The sequence below is a fragment of the Chelmon rostratus genome, chromosome 5 (assembly GCF_017976325.1).
Source record: "Chelmon rostratus isolate fCheRos1 chromosome 5, fCheRos1.pri, whole genome shotgun sequence".
NCBI classification, from domain to species: Eukaryota; Metazoa; Chordata; class Actinopteri; order Chaetodontiformes; family Chaetodontidae; genus Chelmon; species Chelmon rostratus.
In genome coordinates this window covers 10,117,745-10,141,927 of record NC_055662.1, presented here as the reverse complement: position 1 = coordinate 10,141,927, position 24,183 = coordinate 10,117,745, and the positions used below count along the sequence as shown (strand labels likewise).

The window sequence follows — 24,183 nt, the reverse complement described above, 5'->3', positions numbered from 1 at the left end:
TGCTCATAAATCATAAGTAAGACACTGGTGCAACTTTCTGTACATTTTTTTCTTTGCTTGTAACATATTAACAGGTACCCTGACTCTCAGTCATACGTTGAATTGTTATTTGCAATTTGCACCTCTCCATCGCCTATGTTTTTTGCTATTTAGTTATTTACATTGACACAAAATCTTTCTTCAGAGTGAATTAAAATGCGGATGATCGTATTATATAAATACATGCAAGTTGTATGTCTCAGATAAATACACAGAAATACATAAATAGTTAATAAATAAATAGTTCATCAGAGATTATTACAAACTGGAGAGGCACGAAAGCTCCTGCGCGTATCGCAATGCATCATGGGAGCATACTGGGGCCTCGGTCACGCATCTACCACTGGTGACTCATCTGCGTTCATGTGCATTATCTCTGGTCATGTGAACGCCTTGCTGGACCGCTGACACAGCCCGCAAACTCTCGCGAAATCAGAGTTGACCAAAAATGCTAATGCGTAGCTATTTCCGGGTCAAGGGGAGACCGAGGAGGACAGGACGAGAGGCGGAGTGATTACTGGAGAGGATTTGGAGTTAAATGACCGGTCTATCGATCGTTTTGCTAGTCACGGCGGTGCATGGCCACAGTAACTAAGCGCGCATAGCTAGCTGGCCGTTGACTGACAGCCCACTCGCTTGTCACATGAAGTGAATTTCATCGGACGGAGGATGGCGGAGCGGGATATAGCGCCGGGAGACCTAACGATACCTGTGCAAGCATCTTCAGAGGTTTCGGATAATTCAGAGACACAAAGTTCCTCAGGTGAAAACGGACACGTTGACAGTCCAGATGAGACTCTCTCTCCGACTTCGGTGATTTATTTCAAGGAGGCGTTGGACTCTTCAAATTTAAGATTTGGGAAGGCTGGGTCGCTGTCACCCAGTCCGCTTCGACAGTATGACTTCAAGATTGAAAGAATCGAGTCAAAGCGCAGAAGTAAGTGCAAACGGAAGTTTTGAAAAGTCCTAATGGCTACCGTTACTCAGCTAGCTAATGTTAATAACCCACTTTACTAAGACTATCACCTAGAACGTTACCTACAGCTAGCATTGCTATCTTGCTAGTGTTGTTTGCTAACTTTTGACTGTCCCCAAACTAGCCACTTCCTACCTTGTAAAGATTCAAGATAACTAGCAGTAGCTAACGTAAGGAAGCTAAGCTAATATATAACATCAACTCTTGTCTGTTGATTCTCATCCTCTCAAAACTGGCGACAGAGCAGTCAAACAGAAGTCACCTAAAGTACTGTAAATAAGCTCGGAGGCGTGTTAATCAGTGAAGAAAACTGTCAACAAGAAGTGTAGCGCCAGTCTTCCCCTGGTAATCCACTTGCCTTGTAAGCATTCCTGTGTTGGATCACTTGTGTTTGTGTGTGTCATGTGTTGTTTTGACAGACTTGCTTAATTGCATTGCACCGCCGCTGGTCGCCGTTGTACAAATTTAACTAAGTTGGTGATAGCTAGCTCTTATGTAGGTCAAACCTCTCAATGTCTGTGATAAGTGTTACATTTGTCATCCATATTTCACATGAACTAAACATGTCGCAGTTTCCTCCGTGATTAACTTTGTTACCTCCACATTTTCATGGTGTCATCGTAAGAGCATTGCCATGTATTATAAGTAAAAACATCAGCATATGCACACGCTAATGTGTGAGGAGGTCAATAATGAGCGCACCCTGCCTGTCAGTGTCACACCAAAGCACTGCAGGCTGTCCATATTACAATATGAAACTACATGTCAGACAGGCAGGATGTGTCTTCTTAGTCCATTGATTGACTAAAACTTGTTAGTTTATTTAGTTTTTGTTTAGTTTAAGAATAAGTCAATTAATCATTAAGCTGATCACCAATACGTGAATCACTAGTTATTTATTCGTTGAGTATCAAGCATAACTGCTTAACATTTGGTCGTGGTGCTCAGATATTAGGATTTGCTGCTTTTTCTCTGTTCTTTGTTACACATATTTGTCATTTGGTTGTTTTGAATATGTCACCTTGGGCTCAGGGAAACTGGAGTGGGCACTTTTCCCAATTTTTGGACATTGTATTATTTGAGAAAATAATAGAGCCTGACTGATACTGGACTTTTGAGGCTTATACAACATCCATATAATATCCATATTGTTTTTAATATGTATAAACAATCATCTTTTTTTTCTTCCTTTTTTAAAGAATTGTGACCAAGATACTAAACAGGCCAAGAAATCCCTTTTGCATGAATCTGTGACAGAACAATTATTCTTATGCAACAATCAGAAGAATAGGAATTCTTTAATCGAATCAACTGATGAATTAGTTGAAGAAATCCTATGTTTATCTCTTCAGCTATGGTAAACCCTAATGAGGCCTTGAGTGATTTCTGTTGGCCTGGTCATTTTGACCACAGTTCCAAGTGTTGTAATGTAAGGCAATGAGTATATTGTTTCATTTTCCTCAAATTGTTTATGTCTGTATTTTTCCCGTCCTCTGATAGCACTAAATGTCATCCAAGATTTCATCTCCTCATCACAATCAACCGTGGCTTTTAATTTTGTCAGTATGCATTTTCTTTAGAAAATCTACCAAAATATGGGCGTTTTTGTCACTTTCACATTACAAAATACCATAATAATCATTTATATCCAGGAACTTTGGTTTCTATTACCCTCCTTGCTCACTGCTGTTGCTGTTTTACTGCCCTGCTGCAGCTAGCTCAATAATTGCTTTGTCAAATAACAGGCCCCTGTTTCAGGACAGGGGATGCTGTTGATGCTTGAGACACAGATGAGTCCTCTGCTGCATCATTAGCATTGGCTGGGTACTCTGGGGAGCACCCCCCCCCCCCCCTTTTTTTTTTTTTTACGCATGCACCATCTGCTCACGTGACAATGTGTTGCTGTACCCAGCACTACTGTCAGCCATCTTGGTCAACACCCACCCAGTGCATTCACTGCGGTGCACAGGCAGTCCAATCAGAGTGAACCGGTGCTAAGCTGACCGGAGGAGGGCTGTGATTTTCAGCACGGTGCTCTCTTGCATTCTAAATCCCCAGTCTGCACAAAAGGGATAACAAGAGGTTGAAGAGGAGGAGGAGGTGGAGGAGGAGAGGGCAGGGTAGCCTTTCTCAAGACAGCAGCGTATTTCTCTCAGTTGTAACAAGGAGGAGAGGAGGATGCAGGCATAAAGAGGAGGAAAAGCAGCACCCTTTTAAACACCTGCTGAAAGCTGCGGTAGGCCTTCCCCGTCTTGGCCTTAAATCCTCTTTGTTTTTATGCTATTTTCATCCTTCCAATTTCCTCTTCTCTCTTATTTTTTTGGGACCTTTTACTGCTTCCTGGAACAAAAGCTACTGCGCCTTTTTCCCTCGGTGGTGTTGGTTTTGCCTTACATCAGCTGAGTCATCATGTCTGATCTGACACCTCAGAGCGAAACCCCGACCCCCACCACCGACAAGATTACCCAGGCCGCCCGGGAGACCATTTATCTCTGCAACTTTCGCGTGTCTGTCGATGGCGAGTGGCTTTGCCTTCGCGAGCTCAACGACATCTCCCTCACCCCAGACCCAGAGCCGGCCCATGAAGGTAATGTGGCAGATTAGCTCAGTGAGGAGGTTGGTGGGCGCAGCGTGATCTCCGTTAGGGCGTGGTGAGACACAAGGTCCTCGGATGCTTTTCAATCTAGCGAAACTGGTCATGTGTCCCGTTTGAGCTGTGTCATGATCGATTTCAGCGGAGACGGTTTTGATGTCTGAGAGTTACCCAGCAGGATGACGCTGCTCGTAAATAAGCCAGGGCCGGGCAACAAAACAACCAGGAAGTGCCGGATGTTTTGTCATGAGAATGGATTAGCTTGGAGTAAATCAGCAAGTATTTAATGGATGATATTGTTGTCTGTTTTCCTTGATTTTACAAAACATAATCACAAAGCAGAAATGGATCAGCATGTTGTTGATTTACTCATTTCTTACTCTCACTGTGATGAAAGGAGACAGGATGCAACTGAATCCAGATATTTATATTTGGCAGTGAACAGGTGCCTTGTTTTGAGCCGATTCATGCTGCAGCTTGCATTCTGGTTTTAGGTTTTGACATTTGATGGAAAACCGAATATCAGCTGTCCAGCAAGACTTTCCTCTTCCTCATCTGTTACCACGCCTTCTCTCAGTACAGAGCAGGTAGATTGGCAGCTCCTCAGTTTTCCTGAGAAGGGCAGGCTGGTCAGACGTCCCTCCAACCAGTTGGCAAACTCAACAGTGCAGCACTACAACCTCCAGCTCTTAAGAGGCAATTTTCCTCTCTCTAATGATATTACAGAGGACCATTAACTGACAGTGACACAAACATTTGTTTAATCACACTACTGTGAGATCAGATGTCTCACCACCAGTCACTTATGTTGCAAGTTAGACAATTGCATTAATTATCAGAGATGCTCAGTATTGATATGTAGCTGATATTTTTTCATTTCATTCATGTAAGGCTTGAGGCAGGTATTTCAAACTAATATTTAATCTGTTTTTGAATTCACGTTGGTTTACTTTTGGTGTAGCAGGGGAATTCTTGAATGTTTCCTGTAAGCAGCTGACTGTCTTCAGTGAGTTTTCCTCTTTGAAAAGGGGAAAACTCACTTTCCGAATTCTTCAGTTTTTCGAAACGTAAAAACTATGTTCAATAAATGTTTTTTTTAATCAGGCTGGCTAGTTATTGATCACAATAATTATGTGCCAACTTATTTAATAAGTCATTTTCACTTTTTTTTTTAATATCTGAAGCAGGTAACACATTTTTATTACTGCAAATACTGAGTTTACAATTGCAAACTTGAGTCTGAGTCAAAAGTAAAGCCGTCATGTTGTTGCATTCTGTCTACAAAGCTAATTAAAAAGAACAGAAAATGGAATATTCCTCTAACCAGCTCTCCACTTGTACTTAATTGTTTGGGGATGTAATTATGTGTGATAATCACCTGTAATGAGGAAAGCTCCTCTTTTAAGATCAGAGCTTTTGAAATGATAATCCTGATGCAGATTTACACCATTTTAGCAGTGTCATGCTACATCTGTGTGTTAATTACCTTTTGGTTGCAGTCATTGTGTTGGAAGTCCAGATTTTCATGCTCCACAGCTAAAGTCCATGAAAAGACAAACTGCAGACCAAATGTATGAATGTATTAATTATGTAAACAAAAAGCATAACCCTGAAGAACCCTCTACTAAAAGCCTCTCAGTCTGCCCTATACGTTCGTAAATAATGAATTAGGCACAAGCGTATAGATGGATCATACCAAGAATTAAGTGCTGACTTTAGGTTATTTAAATTTTCCTAGTTGAAGCCTTTTCTTTTTAAAACCATCCATTGTTTTAAGTTTGTATTGAAATGTCTAAAAGGGTTTGTTGTGTCAGTTTTAGGTTTCATATTTACAAATGAAACTATTTTTATAATGAAACCTAACTTTTCTTTATTTCCAACTTTCCAACAACAGCTCTTTTTTTTTTTTTCACCTTGTCTTGTATTTCCACGTTAAAACGATGTTACTTTTCCTTCCTGGAAAAATTGAATCTTGTTGTGTTGAAGGAAATACAGAACCAACTAAATGTTTTTTCCCCACCGACTCGAGATAAATTTAGCCCCTGAGTCATTGCTGCTGTCCGACTATAGTGCATGTCATTATAGTCCTTTTCATTTTCATTTTTAGATCCCAAGGATCCCATCGCGATCGAAAGGCTTAACTTGATGAACATGGCCAAACTGAGCATCAAGGGCCTGATCGAGTCTGCTCTCAACCTGGGACGCACACTTGACTCTGACTATGCACCTCTCCAGCAGTTCTTTGTAGTGATGGAGCACTGTCTGAAACATGGGTTGAAAAGTACGTATAGCATGACTTTCTGCTGTCATCTGTTCAAAACTGCATGATTGGTGGATCTTAAAAGTCTGTAAAGTTGGCGAATTGAAATGTCCTGTATGAAGCTTTCTGTCGGTTCAGTCCCCGAATACACATAAAGTGCAGAATTTGTGTAGTTGTGAGGAATATTTTCAGTCTTAAGTACCCATTCAAACCAGCCAAAGAGATGTTAAAAGGATAAAAACAATAAAATCAGCTCATTAAATGTTCTATATTTACTGAAACGTTCTTATTTTTAGTCGTTTGTGTACACTTCTTTTGAGGGATTATTCCTGGTTAGTTTCTGGCGCTCATTATTATATGATAACTCGTGACCCAAATTCCTCAAAATGAAATGGCTCAACAAGCACCGTCTCTCTGTCGACAGCCAAGAAGACGTTCCTGGGGCAGAACAAGTCGTTCTGGGGGGCACTGGAGCTCGTTGAGAAGCTGACGCCGGAGGCAGGAGAGATCACTGCCAGTGTAAAAGACCTGCCTGGCCTCAAGTCAGTCTGTTTTATTGGTGACTCAGATGTCACACTGCCATAACTTAACATTTTGTTGACATTATCAATATGCTTTACAGTGGCATTGAGTTACACCTTTCGGCTAATGTTATTTCTGGCTGGAGCTCCTTTCCCTGTTGCCATTGTTTGGTAAAGATTGTCAGGGCTTGTTTTTCTATGTGCTGTGTTTCAGGTGTATTCATATGCAACTCTCCTGTGTTTGATTACAGAACTCCTCTAGGAAGAGGGCGCGCCTGGTTACGACTGGCCTTGATGCAAAAGAAACTCTCTGACTACATGAAGACCATCATCAACAGAAAGGACCTGCTCAGGTGTGTGTATCATTCTGTGCTGGGGCCCCCTCACATCGAGAATAACCCCCTCACCCCCTTTAGTACACGTTACACATTAATGCTTAAACAAAAGCAGTTTTCTGGTCAGTGAGAACATGTCAAACTGTTCTTGTCTCTTGTCTGCAGTGAATTCTATGAGCCGAACGCGTTGATGATGGAGGAAGAAGGAGCTGTCATCGCCGGGCTGCTCGTCGGACTGAATGTCATTGATGCCAATCTGTGTATGAAAGGAGAGGACTTGGACTCTCAGGTAATTCTGCTTTCACCTTAACTTCTGCCACCAAGAAACACCAAAATAAAAAAAAAAAAAAATTTATTTTCCTGCCTCTGGGTTCGAACACAACGTTGTGGCAGCACTAAGCGAGACGGTGTACAGGAGTTTAATAACTTTTGTTCAAGTTGTTCTCGAGACTTTCACATTTTAGCTTTTTCTTTTTTTCAAATACAGTTATTTGGTTCAAATCTCAACTCCTAGAGGCAAAAAATATTGGACCTGGGTACCATCAGTCCATCTTCATATACCTTAAAATGCTCTACGGTGCAGTTCTAAAACAACAAAGCAGTTATTTTTTTACCCTCATCATTGCTCCTGAGTAATTCAATACAGTCAAATTAAACTACTCAGGAATCTCTGCTCATTTTGGGATGAAGCCAGAAAGACTGGGAGGACTGGCAGTTTGCCATTTTGTCATCAGCTTAGTAAACAAGTATTATCTAAGTACAACAATGTGAAACGTCTCCTGGAACTCTCCTGGAGGAAATCATTGATTTCCTGTTTGTTGTTAAATTTCTTCTGCAGGTCGGGGTGATTGATTTTTCAATGTATCTCAAAGATGGTGGACACAGTAGTAAGAGTGCAGAGGGGTGAGTGCTGCTTTGTCATCGTGAACCACAGTGCTTCTTGTTTCAGTCCAGTTCAGTCTCTCAGACTCAAGATGAGGGTTGGGTATTTTTATTTGTTTGCATCCTTTTTTTCTTTCATGGAATTAGTTATTGTTGTTTTTTTATTTCAAAGACATGTTGATGATCTTAGGTAGGTGATATCTGATCAACTTTTATAGACTAGCTATCAAGCCACCGTCATTGGTGTCAATGATCAGGTCACTTATTTGAACCTTCAGTTGCAGATGTGGTAGATTATTGTTGACTGTAAACCAAAATTCCTTAGTTGTTTGTTTACTTTGCTGAATTTTCGTGAGGGAGAAATGAATAAAGACATACAGTAGAAATACTGATAAGGAAAAGAACTGTAGTTACATTAGGGCAATTAGTACAGCATTTACAGATTAAGCTGCCAGTTACCTTCCAGATTTATCATTTGGTCTACAAAACACCAGAAAACTGTTAAAAAAAAACAAAAACAAACAAGGAACATCAGATCATTCTCACATCTCAGAGGTTACAACTGTCAAACATTTAGTCTTTTTGCTTGAAAACCGGCTGAAACGATTAATTGATCATCAAACTAGTCGGAGCGTAATCTTCTGTCGACTGAGTAATCCTAGCAGCTCGACTGTGGTGAGACAGGCTGTTATTGGCGATTAAAAAAAAAGTTAAATACAGGAAATGATATAAGATTTCATCTGCTGTGGCTCTTTCTGCACCAACACCATCTGCTGCCTCCTTGAGGCTGAAATACTCTCAGTGCAGACATGTCAGTTTGTAACAGCTATGCTGCTAACTTTGAAATATTCAACATGGCTCAGTAAGATGCAAAAAAATAAAAATACAATAATCTTTTGGAAAATATTTCTATTCTGTTTCATACTTAAACATTTCCCTCATTATGAAAGTGCCAGAAAATCTTAGACATTCTTCACTGGGCTGCAGTCAGTGATCAGCTGACATCTCTTTCTGCTCCTTCAGCGACGGTCAGATCACAGCGATTCTCGATCAGAAGAATTATGTGGAGGAGCTGAACAGACATTTAAGGTTTGTCAGAGTGAGCGTCTCTCTCTTCGCCATGTTCGGCAGCTTGTTGAGTCAGCGTTTAAGGTGATCTGTTCTGTCTGTTCACAGTGCATCAGTAAATAACCTTCAGGCCAAAGTGGACGCCCTGGAGAAGTCCAACACAAAGCTAACAGAAGAGGTGAGAGCCCTTCAGAGCTGGACACCTCACGCCCGCACAAATACTGTCCCTTAAAGATGTCGTGGGAGCAGCTCTGCGCAGCTGCTGCCATTCTTTTTTTTATTTTATTTTACACAAGTGTTTGTCGATTTGTGTCTCAAATCAGCTCGCAGTGGCAAACAACAGGATCATCACTTTGCAAGAAGATGTGGAGAGAGTAAAGGAGGAGAGCTCATTTCAGCTGGAGTCCAGGAAGGTGAACACATCTTTCATTCAGTGGCGAAAAACTGAGAGGCAATAAAGTAGAACAATGGCTATAAAAGTAGAACTAAAGTTTGAAATAAAAAAGGAAAACTAAAGTCTATTTACAAGGACATTACACAGTTTACAGTCTGTTTATACAAACATATGTGTATACATAACCACACACAAAATATGTGCAATATCAGTGTAATGTGCATTAACCCGTTCATGGTGTGGTAAGATGATCTGACAAAGCTCCACAGCTGCTAACTGAAATATGGAAGATCATCCAGATACATTCAAATATTATTCTTTTCCCACCGACGGTTCACTCTGTATTATTCAATATTAGAGACTGGCTACCATCAAAATAATAAAGACAAATGATATTTCTAGCTCAGTAAAACATAAAAAAAATCCTAAAAAAAGCTTTCCATATGCAGTGTGCAGGGTGATGTTTGTGGATATGGATTTAGTTTTGTTTTGGCAGCTCATGATATTATCATAAAAGCATTAATTTACTAATTAAGGTTAAGACGGAACATTTTTGCAATCCCAAAGCCGTCAATAACTATCAATAGACTGGTTTCAGTCTGTATGTTATGATGTTTTTTTTTGTCTGCATCGTTCAGCAGTATGCACATGCGTCCTAGTAGATTTCACTAGAATTCAACCCAAACGTAGTCACGTTTCACTGCTTTTCTCAGTCTGAAATATTTCTAACGAAGGTCTGTAGGCACATCAGCAGTGAAGATTTGTTTGCGGGTTACAATGATTCCTATTTCTAGCAGAGACTGTGAGAGGTGTGGTTATGCTACATCACTTCTTCTGATGAGCGATTCACAAAGGCAACTGAGGGTCAGCTTTAAACGTCAAATATTTGTATAATATACTTTTTCAGGCATTAAGAAGCGACTCGGCACCAGATGGACAAGCGCTGGGTGAAACACGCAAGCAGCTCAAAGAGGAAACTTTGCTTCGACTGGTGAGTTTCAGGCTCTTCTGTTCAGATTTTATATCGTCGTGGCATTCTGAGAGTGTTTATAAGATGTCATTTGTGTGTGCTTAAAAGTATCAGGACACATGTTGGTGTAGAATTGGGTGTTTGCGCCTGTCCCTATATTTAAAGTTCGCAGTGTTGTGCTTGTTGGAGTGTGCACCTGAAGTTAAAGCTGATGTGTGTGTGCAGGATGTGGAGAAGGAGCTGGAGGTGCAGATCGGGATGAAGCAGGAGATGGAGCTGTCCATGAAGATGCTGGAGAAAGACATCTGTGAGAAGCAGGACGCTCTGGTGGAGCTCAGACAGCAGCTGGAAGACCTTCGTGCCATCAACCAACAGCTGAGCCACAAGTCACAGGTGAGGCTGCGCATCTGCATTTTAAGGGTTTTACTACATACAACATTACTTATCGTTGAAGTATCATGACTTCATCGTCATAACATCATGACCTTTTTATCACAAAATCTTCCGATATACAGGAAATCTATCATTTGTTGTACAACCTGGATTATTTCTTATGTCTTCACACAGATCCCAATTTTTTGGTAATTTGGGTTATATGATCGTGGCCTATCTTATAATAGCTCTAATCTAAGTCAGAAGTGTCTTCAAATACACCAATTCTTCTTGAAATGCTAAAAGTTTCAGATGATGTGACGCTGCTGCATTGCAGGTCACCTTTACAGTGTGAGCTCCAACTGATGGCCAATCGAATGGAAATGCAGTTATCTAATAGAGAGAGACTTTTCCGTCACTCTGTATTCCCGTTTCAAATCTATCTTTTAATAACATCATCAGTGTTACCGAACAGAGAAACACCAGACTCTCCGGGTTAATGTAACAGCCATACTTATGTGATGGGTTTTTGATCATTTCAGCTTTGTGTCTTAGAAGTCAGGTTTTTTCCATCAGCTCAGCAGACAGCAGACAGCACTAAATACTACAATACCCACAAGCCATAATTGCTGTGGAGAAGAAGCCAGTCAGAGGCGGTGTAGTTACTGAGCTTGTCTAATACTGACCCAGAAACCAGTGCCGCAGAGTGTATTTTCAGTTTGCTCAACAGTTTGCTCGAGCTTCGCCACCATTAGCGCCTGATGTGACACACTTTTAAGCTGTGGTTAGATGAGTCTTGCAGAAAAGAACTTTGGGAGTCGTAGTTAACGAGTTTTTATGTGCACATGCTTGTACCTTTTGACTTTTTATCAAAGAAGCAGATATTTTCCAACACAGTTTTTAATCTTTTGTACTGACGACTTCACCGGCATGGTTAGCGAATCTGAGCTCTCCACCTGTCAGTCATCTAGTCTATTGGAAAAAATGGATAAGACATTTACCTCTGCAACCAGCAGCGCCCACTTCACAGCGACAACACAAGTTAAAGCCTGAAACCAATCATTCTATTTAAAAAAGCAAATGGTTATGCTTTCCAGTCGACTAACACGGCTCATCCTCCTCAGAGCTCAGACGCCAGCTCTAAACAGAAGAGTGAAGCCATCGCTCGCCTGGAGGAGAAAATAAACCAGATGACGGGGACTGTAAAACAGATGGAGACCAGGTGAGAACAGTTCTCCCCAGCCATGATTGGTAGCATGAATAATTATCACAGTAGACTGTTTCTTCATGTTATCCCATACCTACAAACCTCTTCTCCTGTTTCTCTCTCCACTTTCATTGTCATTATTTTTCATTGTCATGTTTTGCTTTGTTTTTGTTTTTTTTTATTTAATCAGTGAGAAACATTTGGTGAAGCAGGCCAGAAACCTGAACTCAGCAGCAGGGAAGCTGCTGCAGCTGCAGCAGTAGCTCCCCGCTTTCATAAATCTGAATACAAACATACAACCCTGCCTAATATAGAAACAACCAAACTAGGATGTTATCTTTTCTGTACGATGCTCCTTTGTTGTTGAAAATAAAACCATTTTCCCACAACCTCCTGCAGTGGCTCTCCAGCATCAGCTTTGAGTAGTGTGGACTGAATCGATCCTTTTAGCAGCCCATAATCCTTGTGTTCTCCGACAGATGTGTTTGCCACATCAGGTTTCTACTTTCGTTTGGTAGGCATTTCTTACAAATACCCCATTAATGCTTTCTGACAAAGGTACGATGAGTAGACGGCAGGGTGTCTGAAAGTCCTCTGTGGGCGGCTTTGAGATTTGACGGACTGATGATTGATGTGCTAAGGGACACGTCCTGGATATTTGGGAGGTCGTGGACTTGCTGTAATGTTATTCCAAAGAATTCGACCGCTATCAGAGACTGACAGAATAAAACAGACAGACTCTAAACGGATGTTTAGGGACTGATATCCAGCGTTGTCATTTGGTGAGCAGTATGTACGAGGCCAGGACAGGAGCAAGATAAAGTAAGAAGACAAGGGCAAAATTAATTAATTAATTTTGAATTGTATGTGAACATAACATTGGTGTAAACTGTAGTAATCATTAGGCTAATAAAACAATAAACAAACACAGCCTGCTTCATCTTCTTTGGCTAAAGTTTCCTCGTTGTCGGGTTTCAGTCTCCAGTCATTTTTGTTTTTTTATTGAAGTTTTAGTTGACATCTCTTTCCACGTTTCTTTTCCGTCAAGTTTTCATTTTGCCATACGTTTATGTGACCCCCCTCCCCTCCCCTAAAACCAGATGCAAACAGGCAGAGAGAGAGAGGGATCTGGCCGTCGAGGCCAACCGGCTCTTCAAACAGGACTTCGGAGACAAAATCGAGAGTCTGCAGGTGGAGGTGGAGCAGCTGAGGAAGCATAGGTGACGTCTGAGCGAATGGGAACGGGGAGCTGAATATGAGTAAAAGCTTTTCATGTTTGTTTTTTTAAGATAAGGGTGGTGATAATCTTTATTCTTCTTATTGTCAACAAAAAAGTTGATCCTACTTCGAAACATTATCCGTGTATCAAAGCTTGATGCATCTTATTCCCCTGTGCCATAGAGCCCCCTTGTTGTCTAAAAACTATAAAACACTGTTGCACTGACTGACATGTTTGTTCAGCACCATGAACATACACACTGCAGTCTGTTTTCATTCAGCCCCACATATACTGTCTGTCAGATGGAAGTACACTTAAGTACAGTTTTAAGTGATTTGCACTTAACTTGAGTATTTCCATGTTATGCTACTTTATGCTTCTACTGCACTATGTTTACTCGACACCTTTAGCTACTAATTTCTAATTTTATAGAAAAAAACATTGTTCTATGAAATGAAACCCCAGTCGTTTTGGCTTGTGGCCCCTGACAGACAGGCTGGATGATGGGGCCCCTTCTCGTGTTTCAGATGTGACAGCAGCTCCACCACGGAGACGTTTCTCCTCTTAACTTCTCAGACACTTCATTTAAATAACTTGTGTGAGGCCAAAAGAGGTAAAACTCTCCAGTGTATCACAAAAAAGCAAAGATCAGAGAAAAACAGAGTTGATTAAGAACTTTGTTATCTGGTTCAGCCCTTTCCACTTAATCATCTCATGGCCCCTCAGATTTAGCTGGTGACCCTTTGGTTTGGAACCACTAGACTAAACTACTGAACTTTATATGAAGTAGTTAAACCCACCTCAAGACCCTTAGACCCACCTCGACCTGCTACAGCGCCACAGGCAGACTAGTGCAGTCAGAAAGTGCTGGTAGAAGCACTAACACAGTGTTGGTTTTGGTCTTTTTTGGGTTCCATAAGCATCCCGTAATCATCACTCCACACTCTTACAGGTTATAGCAAGTCCACCTTGACCAGTTTCATACACTGTGGCTAAGAATCTTAATCCTTGTGGTGTCTGTGAATGTTTCTTTCACTTTGTAGAGTTTTCCAACATTTGATCCCCATGTAACACATGAAGTGCATCATGGAGGGCACTAACATGAGAATTTTGTTTATGGTAATTAGAAACTCGGATTAATTTTAAAATGCTGCATGTCACATTAATTGTAGTTTTGCTGTATTTAGTTTTTGTCTGATCTTGAAGACATCAGATTATTTGAATTCTGCATGTCTGTTATTTGTTTTGATCATTATGAATATTATTAAAGTTTAAAGTCTTGTTTCAGGTCTAATCTGGAGCTGGAGCTGGAGCTGAGAAAAGAGCGCGAGCGAAGGAGCGAGCATCATTTTGACGCCGCGTCCAGACAGCCCAGCACTCCTCGGAAGGAGAGGAGACACCCAGAGATCATGGCAAAAGTAAACCTGTGATCCTAACGTGCAAAATTAAAGATTTGTCTCATTACAGCCGTCTTTCTGCTTTCTCCTTAAACAATATGTGCGTGTTTATACCAACAGCGTCCCCCAGAATCCCCGTCAGTGAAAAGGGCGAATGACCAATTACACGCAGGAGCCGAGGATAAAACAAGTCTGAGCTCCAGCCTGTAAGCAGTTTTGAGAACTACATCTTTCAGAAGAGATATAATCATTTGAGGAAATGCCATAGATTTTTTTTTTCTTTTTTATCGATTTATTTATCTCCTCCTTTAAAGGTCCTTGTCGCACCATGAGGATGAACAGGTGAGGTCTAAGATGCACAAATAAAATGTTTAATTATCTGCCCATAGATCTGTTTATGATGAAAAATAAAAAAAGGAAAGTATTTACGTCATTTCACTCTCATCATCAATGCAGTTTGTACTGTAACGATGCAAACGAGCTGTCAGCACTATTGTAGTACTAGTATCAACTGGATATTTCAAAAGTTCCATAATGGCTGTGATTAATTTGAATTATGAATGTATTTTCTGCAGGACGAGTCATTTGTGGAGATCAGTCAGCCTTCCATCTGCACGATGTGTGAAGAGGACGACTCCCTCCTGAGGACAAAGGTGTGAGGGTGGGAGATTTATCTGAACTGTGCTGAATCAACTCCTCGGCTCTCATTAAAGGTTTACAATATTTAGTGCCACTGCAAATCAGAAGAGGCTGTTCAAAAAATGTACCATGGTCCACTCTTTACCTTAACTTACAGAGATGTTTTTATTGGAAACAAAATGAGCAAAACCAAACTGACAACTGATTGTCAAATTGAAAGCAAGGTTAATATGGTTACATATCTGGTCAGCCCCCCTGTCTTTGTTACACCACACAGATGCCAACAACTACACTTTTTTATTAGTGTGATTAGCTACTGTTAGCATACTAAGATGCTAAACAAACATGTTGCGCAGTATAAACATCAGCATGTTAGCATTGTTACTGTGAGCGTGTTAGCATGGTGATGTTAGCATTTAGCCTGGCGCTCTCCTGTGCCAGCGTCACAGAGCTGCCAGCAGGGCCGGAGACTCTTAGCTTTGTTTGGATCTGTAACATTTTGTCCAACAATTTGAATCACAAGAATGCTAAAGTGATTTCCAAAGATTTTAGATGATGGGGCTGCTCCCAGCGCAGTTCAGATTTTAAAATATGGAGATTAATCTCCTAGAAACTTTGGTAGCATGGAAACACTTGAAAGAAACAATAGTTCCTTTTACATTCAGATGGATTAATGCAGATGCTGTGCAGTTTTAATACTAAAATAAAAGTAAATTAGATATTATAAAAAGAAATATCAGATGGCTTATTGGACCTTTTGAGTTCAGGGGAAAATCACAATTTTACTACAGGGCTTTTGGTGCCTTAAGTGTTATAATCCTGTTTTTCCTTCTCTAGAAACAGTGTAAGAACTGCAGTGGGGTTTTCTGTGAGAGCTGCGTGTCCAAAGAGCTGCCATTACCTTCCTCCATTCTCCCAGAGACTGTGTGTACCACCTGCTTCTCTCTGTTACTCCAACAATACGCTTCAACACCAACATGAAACATCTCAGCATTTTACTGGAAGACACGGTGATCAGTAGAAACCAGAGGCATTGATTTGTAACTGGCACTGCAAAAATGCACTTTCTGACTTCGTGACCTGAGACGTGATGAAGTCCTGCGAGTTCTGAACTTTCAATATTTTAGTTACTTTAAGGTAGTAATGTCCGAACATGCGCCATTAAGAGTTTGGATGCAGGTTTTTTATTTTTCAAGTACAGGCGTAGCTGTAAGTCATCCCTTCTGGCTGACTGTGTGTGTTGAGCTGTTGAGCTGCTGTGATATTTTTATCTGGTGAAAACCTGCACTCAAAAAGCTGAAAATGGCACCTGGTTGGAGATTACTGATTTAAAAAAAGACACCTTGAATCATCTCATGCATTTAAAAACTGACTTTCCACCACAGATTATTGATGAAAAGGTCAACTGACAACATTTTTAACCTCAGTTTTAAGAGATTAAAATGAAAAAACTGGACGACTGCACTGCATTATAACACAGTAGTTGATCATATACAATTCAGTTTGCGATGCAGATGGTGATGAAGCTTGTATTTTCACACGTTTGTTCTCTGCGTGGCATCTGATTCATTCATACTTTCATACATTTTACTATGATATTAAATGTGTCAGCAATTTGGGAAAAATGCATGTGCAGTCAAAAGCTTTTTATACCCTCACAAAATTGTTCAAATAATCTTACATGAACATACATTATTAGTGCACTCAGTCTGAAGTAGTTAAGAAAACTGTAATGCAGAAGTTAAGACCAGGAAAAGACAAATATTTAAGTTTTATCACAATATTATAACCAAAATCCTAGACTGAGTCTCTTATCATGATATCAATATTTGATGCACATTTGATCATCCAGCTTTGGTCAGACTATAGAACAGTGCTGATTTTGCTTTTCAGCTGTTATGTGGAGGGAATGTGTCGACATTTTGGTCAGTGCACTCCTTCTCTTTCTTGCGGTGAGTTAGACGACTCACACCACTCTCATGTGTGTCCGTTCAGTATGAAGCTACAGCCAGCAGCCGGTTATCTTAGCTTAGCACAAAGACTAGAGGTGGTGGGGGGGAGAGGGTGCCTGGCCCGGCAGGAGCAGTCCCCTCCTGCAGTCTTCAATGTGTTAGTGAGCTGGAAGGCAGATTTGGTTACCTTTCAACTGAGCCAGATGGTCTTTATGCTAAGCTAACTGGATGTAGCTTCATATTTACGGCACACACAATGTCAGACTATTCCATTAAGTTAACAAAGCTGAATATTCTGGGTATAATGTTTCTTTACTGTTGCTGTTGTGTTCTGTGCTAGATGTGGCATTAACAAAATGGCTTCAAATCATCTCCTGCTGACAGTGAATATTTTGTCATACCAGCGTCTGGTTTATCTTGAATCGTTGAATCCAGCATTCAGATTCTAGACTCTTCTCTGGATAATCCAACTCCTTTTCTGGCCGATGTAACATACTATGGCACTTTTAAATGCATGGCTCTCTGCCTGCCTGGTTTGAAGTAGGCATATCAGTGCACATTTATAACAGCTATTTTTATGTTTTGTTGATTTATATGAAGAATTATTAGAAGCTCAGTAAAACCAGTTAAACGCTTAGTCATTCTTGCTGAAATTAACACGTGAGATGGAAATGCTTCTTAGATCAACAATAAACGTTTACATTTTAACCAGCGTATGACTTGATTATTTTAATCTGTGTTTAACTTCACTAGCATCCCGATGAGCCAGGAGCATGACGAGCTCAGTCCTGACACTTCAATCCTCCTCTGTCAGCAAAAACTAAAAGCCCTCAGTACCTCAGAGAACATGTCTCAGTGTGCAGGATGCGACTTGTTTGTTCCTCTGAATTATTTTGTGTACAGAAACACATTTTGTAGATTTTCTTGCAACATCAGTTTGAAGAACACAAAATTCACAGCAAATGTTTGGAAAACTCTTCATTTAACACAAACCATTTTTGTAATATCTTGTCTCTTAAATACAACACTAGTAACCTCTACTAATATTAAAATACACCTTTATTATAAGTTGCCTATACAGATCTCATATTGTAATGAATTCCCTCCCTCTTACTGGAGAGAGACAATGAAGGCAGTTTTTATTCTGACACCAGTAATGTTTATTGTTTGATTTCCAAGCCAGGCTGTAATATGAGTACTATTGCCATTGTGTATGTGTTATTATATGTGTTTGGCATCTGTGTGTCAGCATTCACCTGCAGGAGAAAATAAAACATGTTAAATCACATCTGGAGGTGACTTGAAAGCAAAATGTAACCTCAGCAGAGTTGGTGTGAAAAGCTAAAACTTCACACTCTTCCTGTCAAAAAGAGCAAGATCTCGAACCCACATATCTTTTGACTAAAGAAAGGCAGCAGAAAGACTGATGTGTTCTTGTTTGTTCTATAAAAAGTTCCCAGCTGCTGGGTCGTAATTACAACTTTCACTGTGACATCCACTACACTGTCTCCTCTGTAACTTCCTTAAACATGTGGATTGATCAACCTCACAACTGATTCACAACATTTACATTCGTGCAATGCAGAAAGCCAAAAGAGAGTGTGTGTCCGGAGGCTAGAGTTCCCACCTATCTGGATGTAATTCAGTGTTTCTCACCTTCCATCAGATTCAGGTACAGAGTTCAGGAATAACTCGATGTATCTCCCTCCTAAAGATTCAAGAGGGTTCAAATGTTAGTGAAACTCTGGCACTGACCAATGAACAGCAGTCATTATCATTATATTGGAACATGTATAATGTGATAACAGACCCTATCTGCTATTAAACCTCAGGCATTTAAGATGCTTCAACTATTAAATACATAAATCCGATTTTTATCATGTCTATCCAATTTTCACTTAACTTGAAATAACTTTAAGAATACTTAAGTACCGTATATACAGACTCCTGGGAATCAGGATCACAGAGAACCCGTCATGGATTTATCTCCACCGCAGTAAATAAAGCTCAGAAATGACTGCATTTCTTAAGGAGACTTAAGAAGGTTTAAGTTCTTCTTGACTTCTACAGAGAAGCGACTGAAAGCATCCTGACCGGAGACATTATGAAGTGGTATGGGATATACACGGCTCAGGACAGGAGGGTTCAGCAGCAGGTGATTAAAACTGCACAGAACATCGTTGGTGCCCAGCTACCGTGTTGCTTTCAGCCTTCTCGCTTACTCGCTCCTTAAATCTGAGCAAAAAACTGTATTTTATGTTGGCTAAAAACAAATATCTGTATCAGTGTTGTCAGTGTTGTATCGTGTACAGTTGCAAACACATTGTACGGATTGAGTTTCCGCTGATCTAAGATCCGAACACAATGCAAACCAGACGACCTCCGGAAGTGGCATTAACATGCGTTTTTCCTTATCCGGAATATTCATTGATGACATTAAAGCTGAACATATTCATTTATAAACCACTCAAGACTGCATACCTCCACTGGCTGGGCTGCACTCTTGAATGTGTTATTTAAAAATAAATAATTATCATCTGCAAGTAGAACTGCCTCAAAATGGACATACTGACACACAAAAATGTATTTTTGGAGAGTACAGAGCATTAAGGCTTTGTACAGGGATACTCCTCTGTTTTTAAACATGTGTACATTAGCTGTCCTGCTGTTAAAGCCTCTCCAACTGTCTCACCTAAGTGCTGTCTGTCTTTGGACATGGCGGCCATGGCGTCCCGATGGCAGCTGAAGTAAACGTCGGCCTCTCCGTTCGGCCTGCCGGCTGGACAGCATTCGATCAGGATCTTTGACACAACTAGAGGAGAGAAGAACTGCAAGAGGAAAATAAACATTAGAAACTTGTGCGCAAGTGACCTCAAATGCAGCAACGCGACCAGCTTCAACGTCCCGACGTGTTCATCGTCTTGATTTTCTTACCCTAACGATGTCTTCTCCGGACACCTGGAAAGGAAGTCCTCTCACGTGGACGTTATGAAGCGGCCAGTCCGAGCCCGGAGGGAACACTGATGAAGCAGATACACCAGGATAAATACCTTTTACCAAACTTGTTCACAAAGAGCAAAAATATCAATTAACTGCAAATACGTCCCCACTTCACCACTGTCCTCTAACCGAGCTGATCTATCATTTCGACTTTCATTTGTATTTAAAACTTCTAATCATTAAAAAAAAAAAAAAAAATACACTGAAAAGCTGCTCAGGCAATCTTACAGTGGTGGAAAGTGAAGAGAACATAGGGGGGAAAAACTAATTGAGCTACTGATTATATCCCAAAGTCCCTCTAAGAAAGTCAAAAAAACTGTTAAAAAAATGATTCTATCAAAATTAAACAGCACATTATTTTGGGGGGACTACAGACTCACTAGTTCTGGGGATGTTCTGTGAGGGAGTCCACCTGTCCGCTGACTGAAAGCTGGTCTGAGGAGGACCTGAATTCCTCGGCCTCTTCCTAGAATGAATCTCTTCACTTCTGCTCGGAAACACCTCGATGTATCTGCAAATACACGCAGCGGGGGGTGAGCGACACGCTAACAGGTGTGGTAAGTAAGTGAAGGAAGAGGCTGCTGGTGTTCGAACAGTAACATTAGCAATGTCCCGTTGGCCAGAAATGAGACACAAATTGAAGCTGGATTACAAAGTTGGTACAGGTTGCGCAGCGTCCTACCTGTTTCCCATGATCTCTCTGTCTCTCTGCAGAGCTTCATCGGCTGCTTTTTGAGAAGAAAATTGCACAAAGGCCTGTCCAGAGTTTTTTCCTCCATAGTCGGTGACGATGGTGATGCCATTCTCCACTATATCCAAACCTGAAAGACATGAACAGATTCTGAGTGTTGCTAAAAACAGTTTTCCTATCTTGTACCCCTCTGTTCATCATTCTATTCCTAAGCATATGTCAGAAATTTGCCAAAAGGCCTGGCAAAAATAATGGACACTACTATACTTACTGCTGATGCAAACCAAACGGCTTCACATTAAAAGCATTGGACTGGTGAAACACATGTTGACTTTTATTATGAAGTAGTCACAGGAAATGCAATGTGTCTGTCAGTGAGACTGACTCAGGCCTGTCTCCAGACTACAGGGAAAGATTTTCTTTGGGGGTCCTCCTGTATACATATTTATTACTGTGCAATAGCATAAATGCTGTAGTCAGTTTATCCACCTTGTGCAAGTTGTGTAAAGTCTGATTTCTCAATTTCTGTTGCTATTTTTTCCAACTTACACTACCTGGTGCCTGTAATACCCAAATTTCCCTGGCTGGGGATTAATAAAGTCTTTCTCATCTTATCTTACGTTGCCTGGAGGCAAGAACAATGAAAATAAAACTATGAACTATGTACACACTTTAAATATGTATATATAGAACTATACAAAACTAGCATTTGTTTTATATGGATAACATGGAAACCCTTTAAACCCAATCAAATCCATCCACTGACGAGATCTATCCATTGACATGGGGTCCCCCGTTGTCAGTGATCTATCCATTGAGGAGTACTGTACTGGGTCAGTTCCATTCATTGGCTTTATGTCTCCCAACAACTTTCTTTATTATTATTATATATTATTATTTGGGGAAAAAAGCAGGGCCCTACACAATTGTGTATTCAGAATACACATCTACTAAACATTTAGTCATTTTTAATAACTTTTTAACAGCGGATTAGTTTGAAATATTTCAGGGAATAGTGGAACAAGAAGGAGCAGCCACAGTGAGCTGTTGGACGGAGAGCTGCAGGCTCCCCCAACCTCTTCAGAGTGCAGCCTACCTGAAAAAAACTGAACGATGTCGGCCTCTGTGCTGCTGAAGGGGAGACCTCTGAGCCGCACCACAGCGTCATCATCTGGAGCTTGGATAGTTTTCTTCAGGACGGCTTCAGCATCCCTGTTTGTCACTTCATTCACTGCAAAAACACAGAGAGCGGGACACAAGTGTTTCTTTTTAGTTATTCACTGCACATAACTTTATCAAAGATGGCTTTACTAAAGAGCCCGATTATGCCATGACAGTCTGACAGTGACTCTTATCCAGCTGCCACTCATTTCATCATTCACACCCGTGATTTTCGTTTTGTAGCATGTCAAAATGTTGTTATGAAAAAGTCCAGTCAGCAACTGCATTCCAGCCTTTCGCAGCGTGGAACACATACGAGACGAACCTTCAACATAACGTCGGCCGAGGTACTGTCGGTGCTTCTCCAGGGCTTTCCTGACGTCCTCCTCGTGCTCCATCTCGATGAAGGCTATGCCCGACAGCTTACCCAGCCAGTTCCCAGTGAGATGGATCCCGTTTACCCCGTCACGGATCCTACACTCTGAAGCACAGGAAAAATATGTCAAGCATTTCTTCCTCTGCAGCTGGACAATGATCTTTACCGTCAAATATAACATTAGCAGAAAATGACTACATTTTAAACAGTAAACTTCGGTGGTACAGAATAAAAACACAGATTTGAACTATGAAAGAGAAGTGTATAAACACAGCTGTCATAAGCAAATATTGGTCAGTAAGATCGATCCGTCCACATATCACTGGGGCTCTAGTCACCACCAGCGATGCTCACTGTCTCAACTCTCACCTGAGAAGAACTGCAGGAGGTCCTCAGCCGAGCACGACCACGGGAGACCTTTCACCTGCACGATGTACACCTCCTTCTCTGGTTCTGCCTCAGCCGAATAGGCCGGCAGTGGTGGGTATTCATCCTCGCTAGTCGCTCCTGCCTGGAAGACAAAGTGTAAAATTGACTATAGCCAGAAACTTGCTGAAGCTACCACAAAGTTGGCTGTACATCATCTGCTATTTAACACCAAACAACAACAAAAGTACAAGAATGTGACATTTTAAAGATATTACTACGAACATGTTCATCTGAAACAATCAGGTGATTAATTGATTGGCTGAAAATTAATTTGCAGCTATTAAGTTTTCATGTGAAAACATTTCATGGTTCCAGCTTCACAAATGCTAGGATTTGCTGCTTTCCATTATCTAAATTATTTTAATTCAGTTTTAATCATTTTGAGGTTTGTACTATAAGTTGGACAAAACACAAAACACAATAATTGTTAGGGCACTTCTCACTATTGTCGGAATTTTTACAAACCAATCAATCAATCGTTGAGAAAATACTCAGCAGATTAATTCTAATGAAAATAAGAATTTGTTACTGTCTTTTACAAAATTAGTTCCACCTCAACCAGCTACAAAAGGCTCAGTACTTTTTTTGCAGGACTTCTGTCTATTCTGACAGGGCTGTATTCATACTTCTTCAGAAGACGATCTGAATATTCCACCACCATTGCCTCAATGTAAAAATCTGACTCTAAATACATTCAACCCAACTTGTAGGCTCTTTAGTATAAGCTGTTGATAAAACTGACAGTAGTTTGTCCTTCACATCACACATGGTGCAGTCAGCAGCCCCACCAGTCATCAGCCACTGATTCCCCCCGTGTGTGTGACTGACCTTGGTGCAGAGGCTGTACCGGCTGCTCGTCACTGTGGACTGAAGCTGACAGAGTCTCTCCAGACACACTGTCCGGGTTGTCGATGTCCATGTCCGCTGCTGAATGATCCCACACCTGCCCGACAAGACGCCGGCTCTTGATTTGATCCCCGTCGACAACGTTAGCTGCCTGACTGCGACACACCGCTGCAGTAACAACAACAGAGATTTACTGTTACTGGACATTTTAGCAGAACCTAGCGGGGTGTCCGGTTAAGTCCACCAGTCTTTAACGAGGTATCCAAGCAGTTTTAGTCAGTTTCTCTGTGAATGTGGCCGGTCTGTTTAGCTAAAATAGCTACCGCCTGCTCAGCACGACGACAGGAGGATGAAGTAACTCACGTGGTACAGTCAAGGACAGCGCTCGAGCGTGACAGTACTGTGACGATGCCAGGAAACGTTCCCGACTTCCGGTTATTTTCCGGTTCGATCGCTTTGCAAGCTAATAAATAAAGTGTGTGTTTCATATTTTTCATCAATTTTTTTTCACATTACTACTACCACTTAATATTTTTCAACTGTATAACGTGTATTGGGTTTTTCATAATGGTCATTTTTCACGGTCATAAATAGTCGGTCACTCACAACACAAATCCCAAAGCAAAAACAGCAAATAATAAAACCACCTAAACACCTAAAAATAAAAAAGAAAGCTTAACTTCTAAAATCACAATAACAACAACAATAATAATAACTTGAGCAGTCGGCACAGAAATTATATTAAACAAAACAAAACAAAAAAATTCTCAAGGCCAACTTTTTACCTTTTCCATTAACCATCTTTGTTTTTGCTCCATTGTCACGGAGATGGCTCAGTTAGCCCAGTTTTGATCAT

At 40.8% G+C, this 24,183-nt stretch overlaps 2 protein-coding genes across 5 annotated transcripts; one reads left to right on the top strand and one right to left on the bottom strand.

Annotated features, from left to right (window-relative positions):
• The first annotated feature begins 482 nt into the window (after positions 1 to 482).
• On the top strand, positions 483 to 17,537 carry rufy3 (RUN and FYVE domain containing 3). 4 transcript variants are annotated; one of them, XM_041936527.1, is made up of 18 exons: positions 486 to 976; positions 5,716 to 5,889; positions 6,293 to 6,410; positions 6,641 to 6,742; positions 6,890 to 7,013; positions 7,563 to 7,627; positions 8,630 to 8,695; positions 8,783 to 8,852; positions 8,998 to 9,087; positions 9,976 to 10,059; positions 10,264 to 10,431; positions 11,535 to 11,632; positions 12,718 to 12,837; positions 14,125 to 14,254; positions 14,354 to 14,439; positions 14,548 to 14,575; positions 14,809 to 14,886; positions 15,710 to 17,537. In XM_041936527.1, exons 1-18 carry the CDS (start codon positions 709 to 711, stop codon positions 15,851 to 15,853), a joined length of 2,013 nt encoding a protein of 670 aa, XP_041792461.1. In that variant the 5' UTR covers positions 486 to 708; the 3' UTR covers positions 15,854 to 17,537. The 4 variants fall into 4 exon arrangements, with proteins under 4 accessions (XP_041792463.1, XP_041792461.1, XP_041792464.1 ...); XM_041936528.1 differs by lacking the exon at positions 486 to 976 and adding an exon at positions 3,213 to 3,602; XM_041936529.1 differs by lacking the exons at positions 12,718 to 12,837; positions 14,125 to 14,254; positions 14,354 to 14,439; ... (1 more) ...; positions 14,809 to 14,886; positions 15,710 to 17,537 and adding an exon at positions 11,808 to 12,433 and having other exon boundaries at positions 483 to 976.
• On the bottom strand, positions 15,041 to 23,680 carry grsf1 (G-rich RNA sequence binding factor 1). Its single transcript, XM_041936532.1, has 10 exons — positions 23,310 to 23,680; positions 22,422 to 22,563; positions 22,002 to 22,157; positions 21,612 to 21,746; positions 20,507 to 20,645; positions 20,205 to 20,335; positions 19,759 to 19,844; positions 19,517 to 19,652; positions 18,481 to 18,532; positions 15,041 to 18,080 (listed from the first exon to the last, which is right to left on the bottom strand). Exons 1-10 carry the CDS (start codon positions 23,532 to 23,534, stop codon positions 18,077 to 18,079), a joined length of 1,206 nt encoding a protein of 401 aa, XP_041792466.1. The 5' UTR covers positions 23,535 to 23,680; the 3' UTR covers positions 15,041 to 18,076.
• Between the last annotated feature and the right edge of the window lie 503 nt (positions 23,681 to 24,183).

Excerpts from the sequence above, each read along its gene's own strand:
- rufy3 (XM_041936527.1), top strand. The coding sequence starts at position 709 with ATGGCGGAGCGGGATATAGCGCCGGGAGACCTAACGATACCTGTGCAA. Across the intron at positions 5,890-6,292 it reads TCTGAAACATGGGTTGAAAA|CCAAGAAGACGTTCCTGGGG; the intron begins GTACGTATAGCA and ends CTCTGTCGACAG. Across the intron at positions 14,576-14,808 it reads CGCACCATGAGGATGAACAG|GACGAGTCATTTGTGGAGAT; the intron begins GTGAGGTCTAAG and ends TATTTTCTGCAG.
- grsf1 (XM_041936532.1), bottom strand. The coding sequence starts at position 23,534 with ATGTCCAGTAACAGTAAATCTCTGTTGTTGTTACTGCAGCGGTGTGTC. Across the intron at positions 22,158-22,421 it reads CCTCCTGCAGTTCTTCTCAG|AGTGTAGGATCCGTGACGGG; the intron begins GTGAGAGTTGAG and ends CCTGTGCTTCAG. Across the intron at positions 19,653-19,758 it reads CCGGAGAAGACATCGTTAGG|TTCTTCTCTCCTCTAGTTGT; the intron begins GTAAGAAAATCA and ends TTCCTCTTGCAG.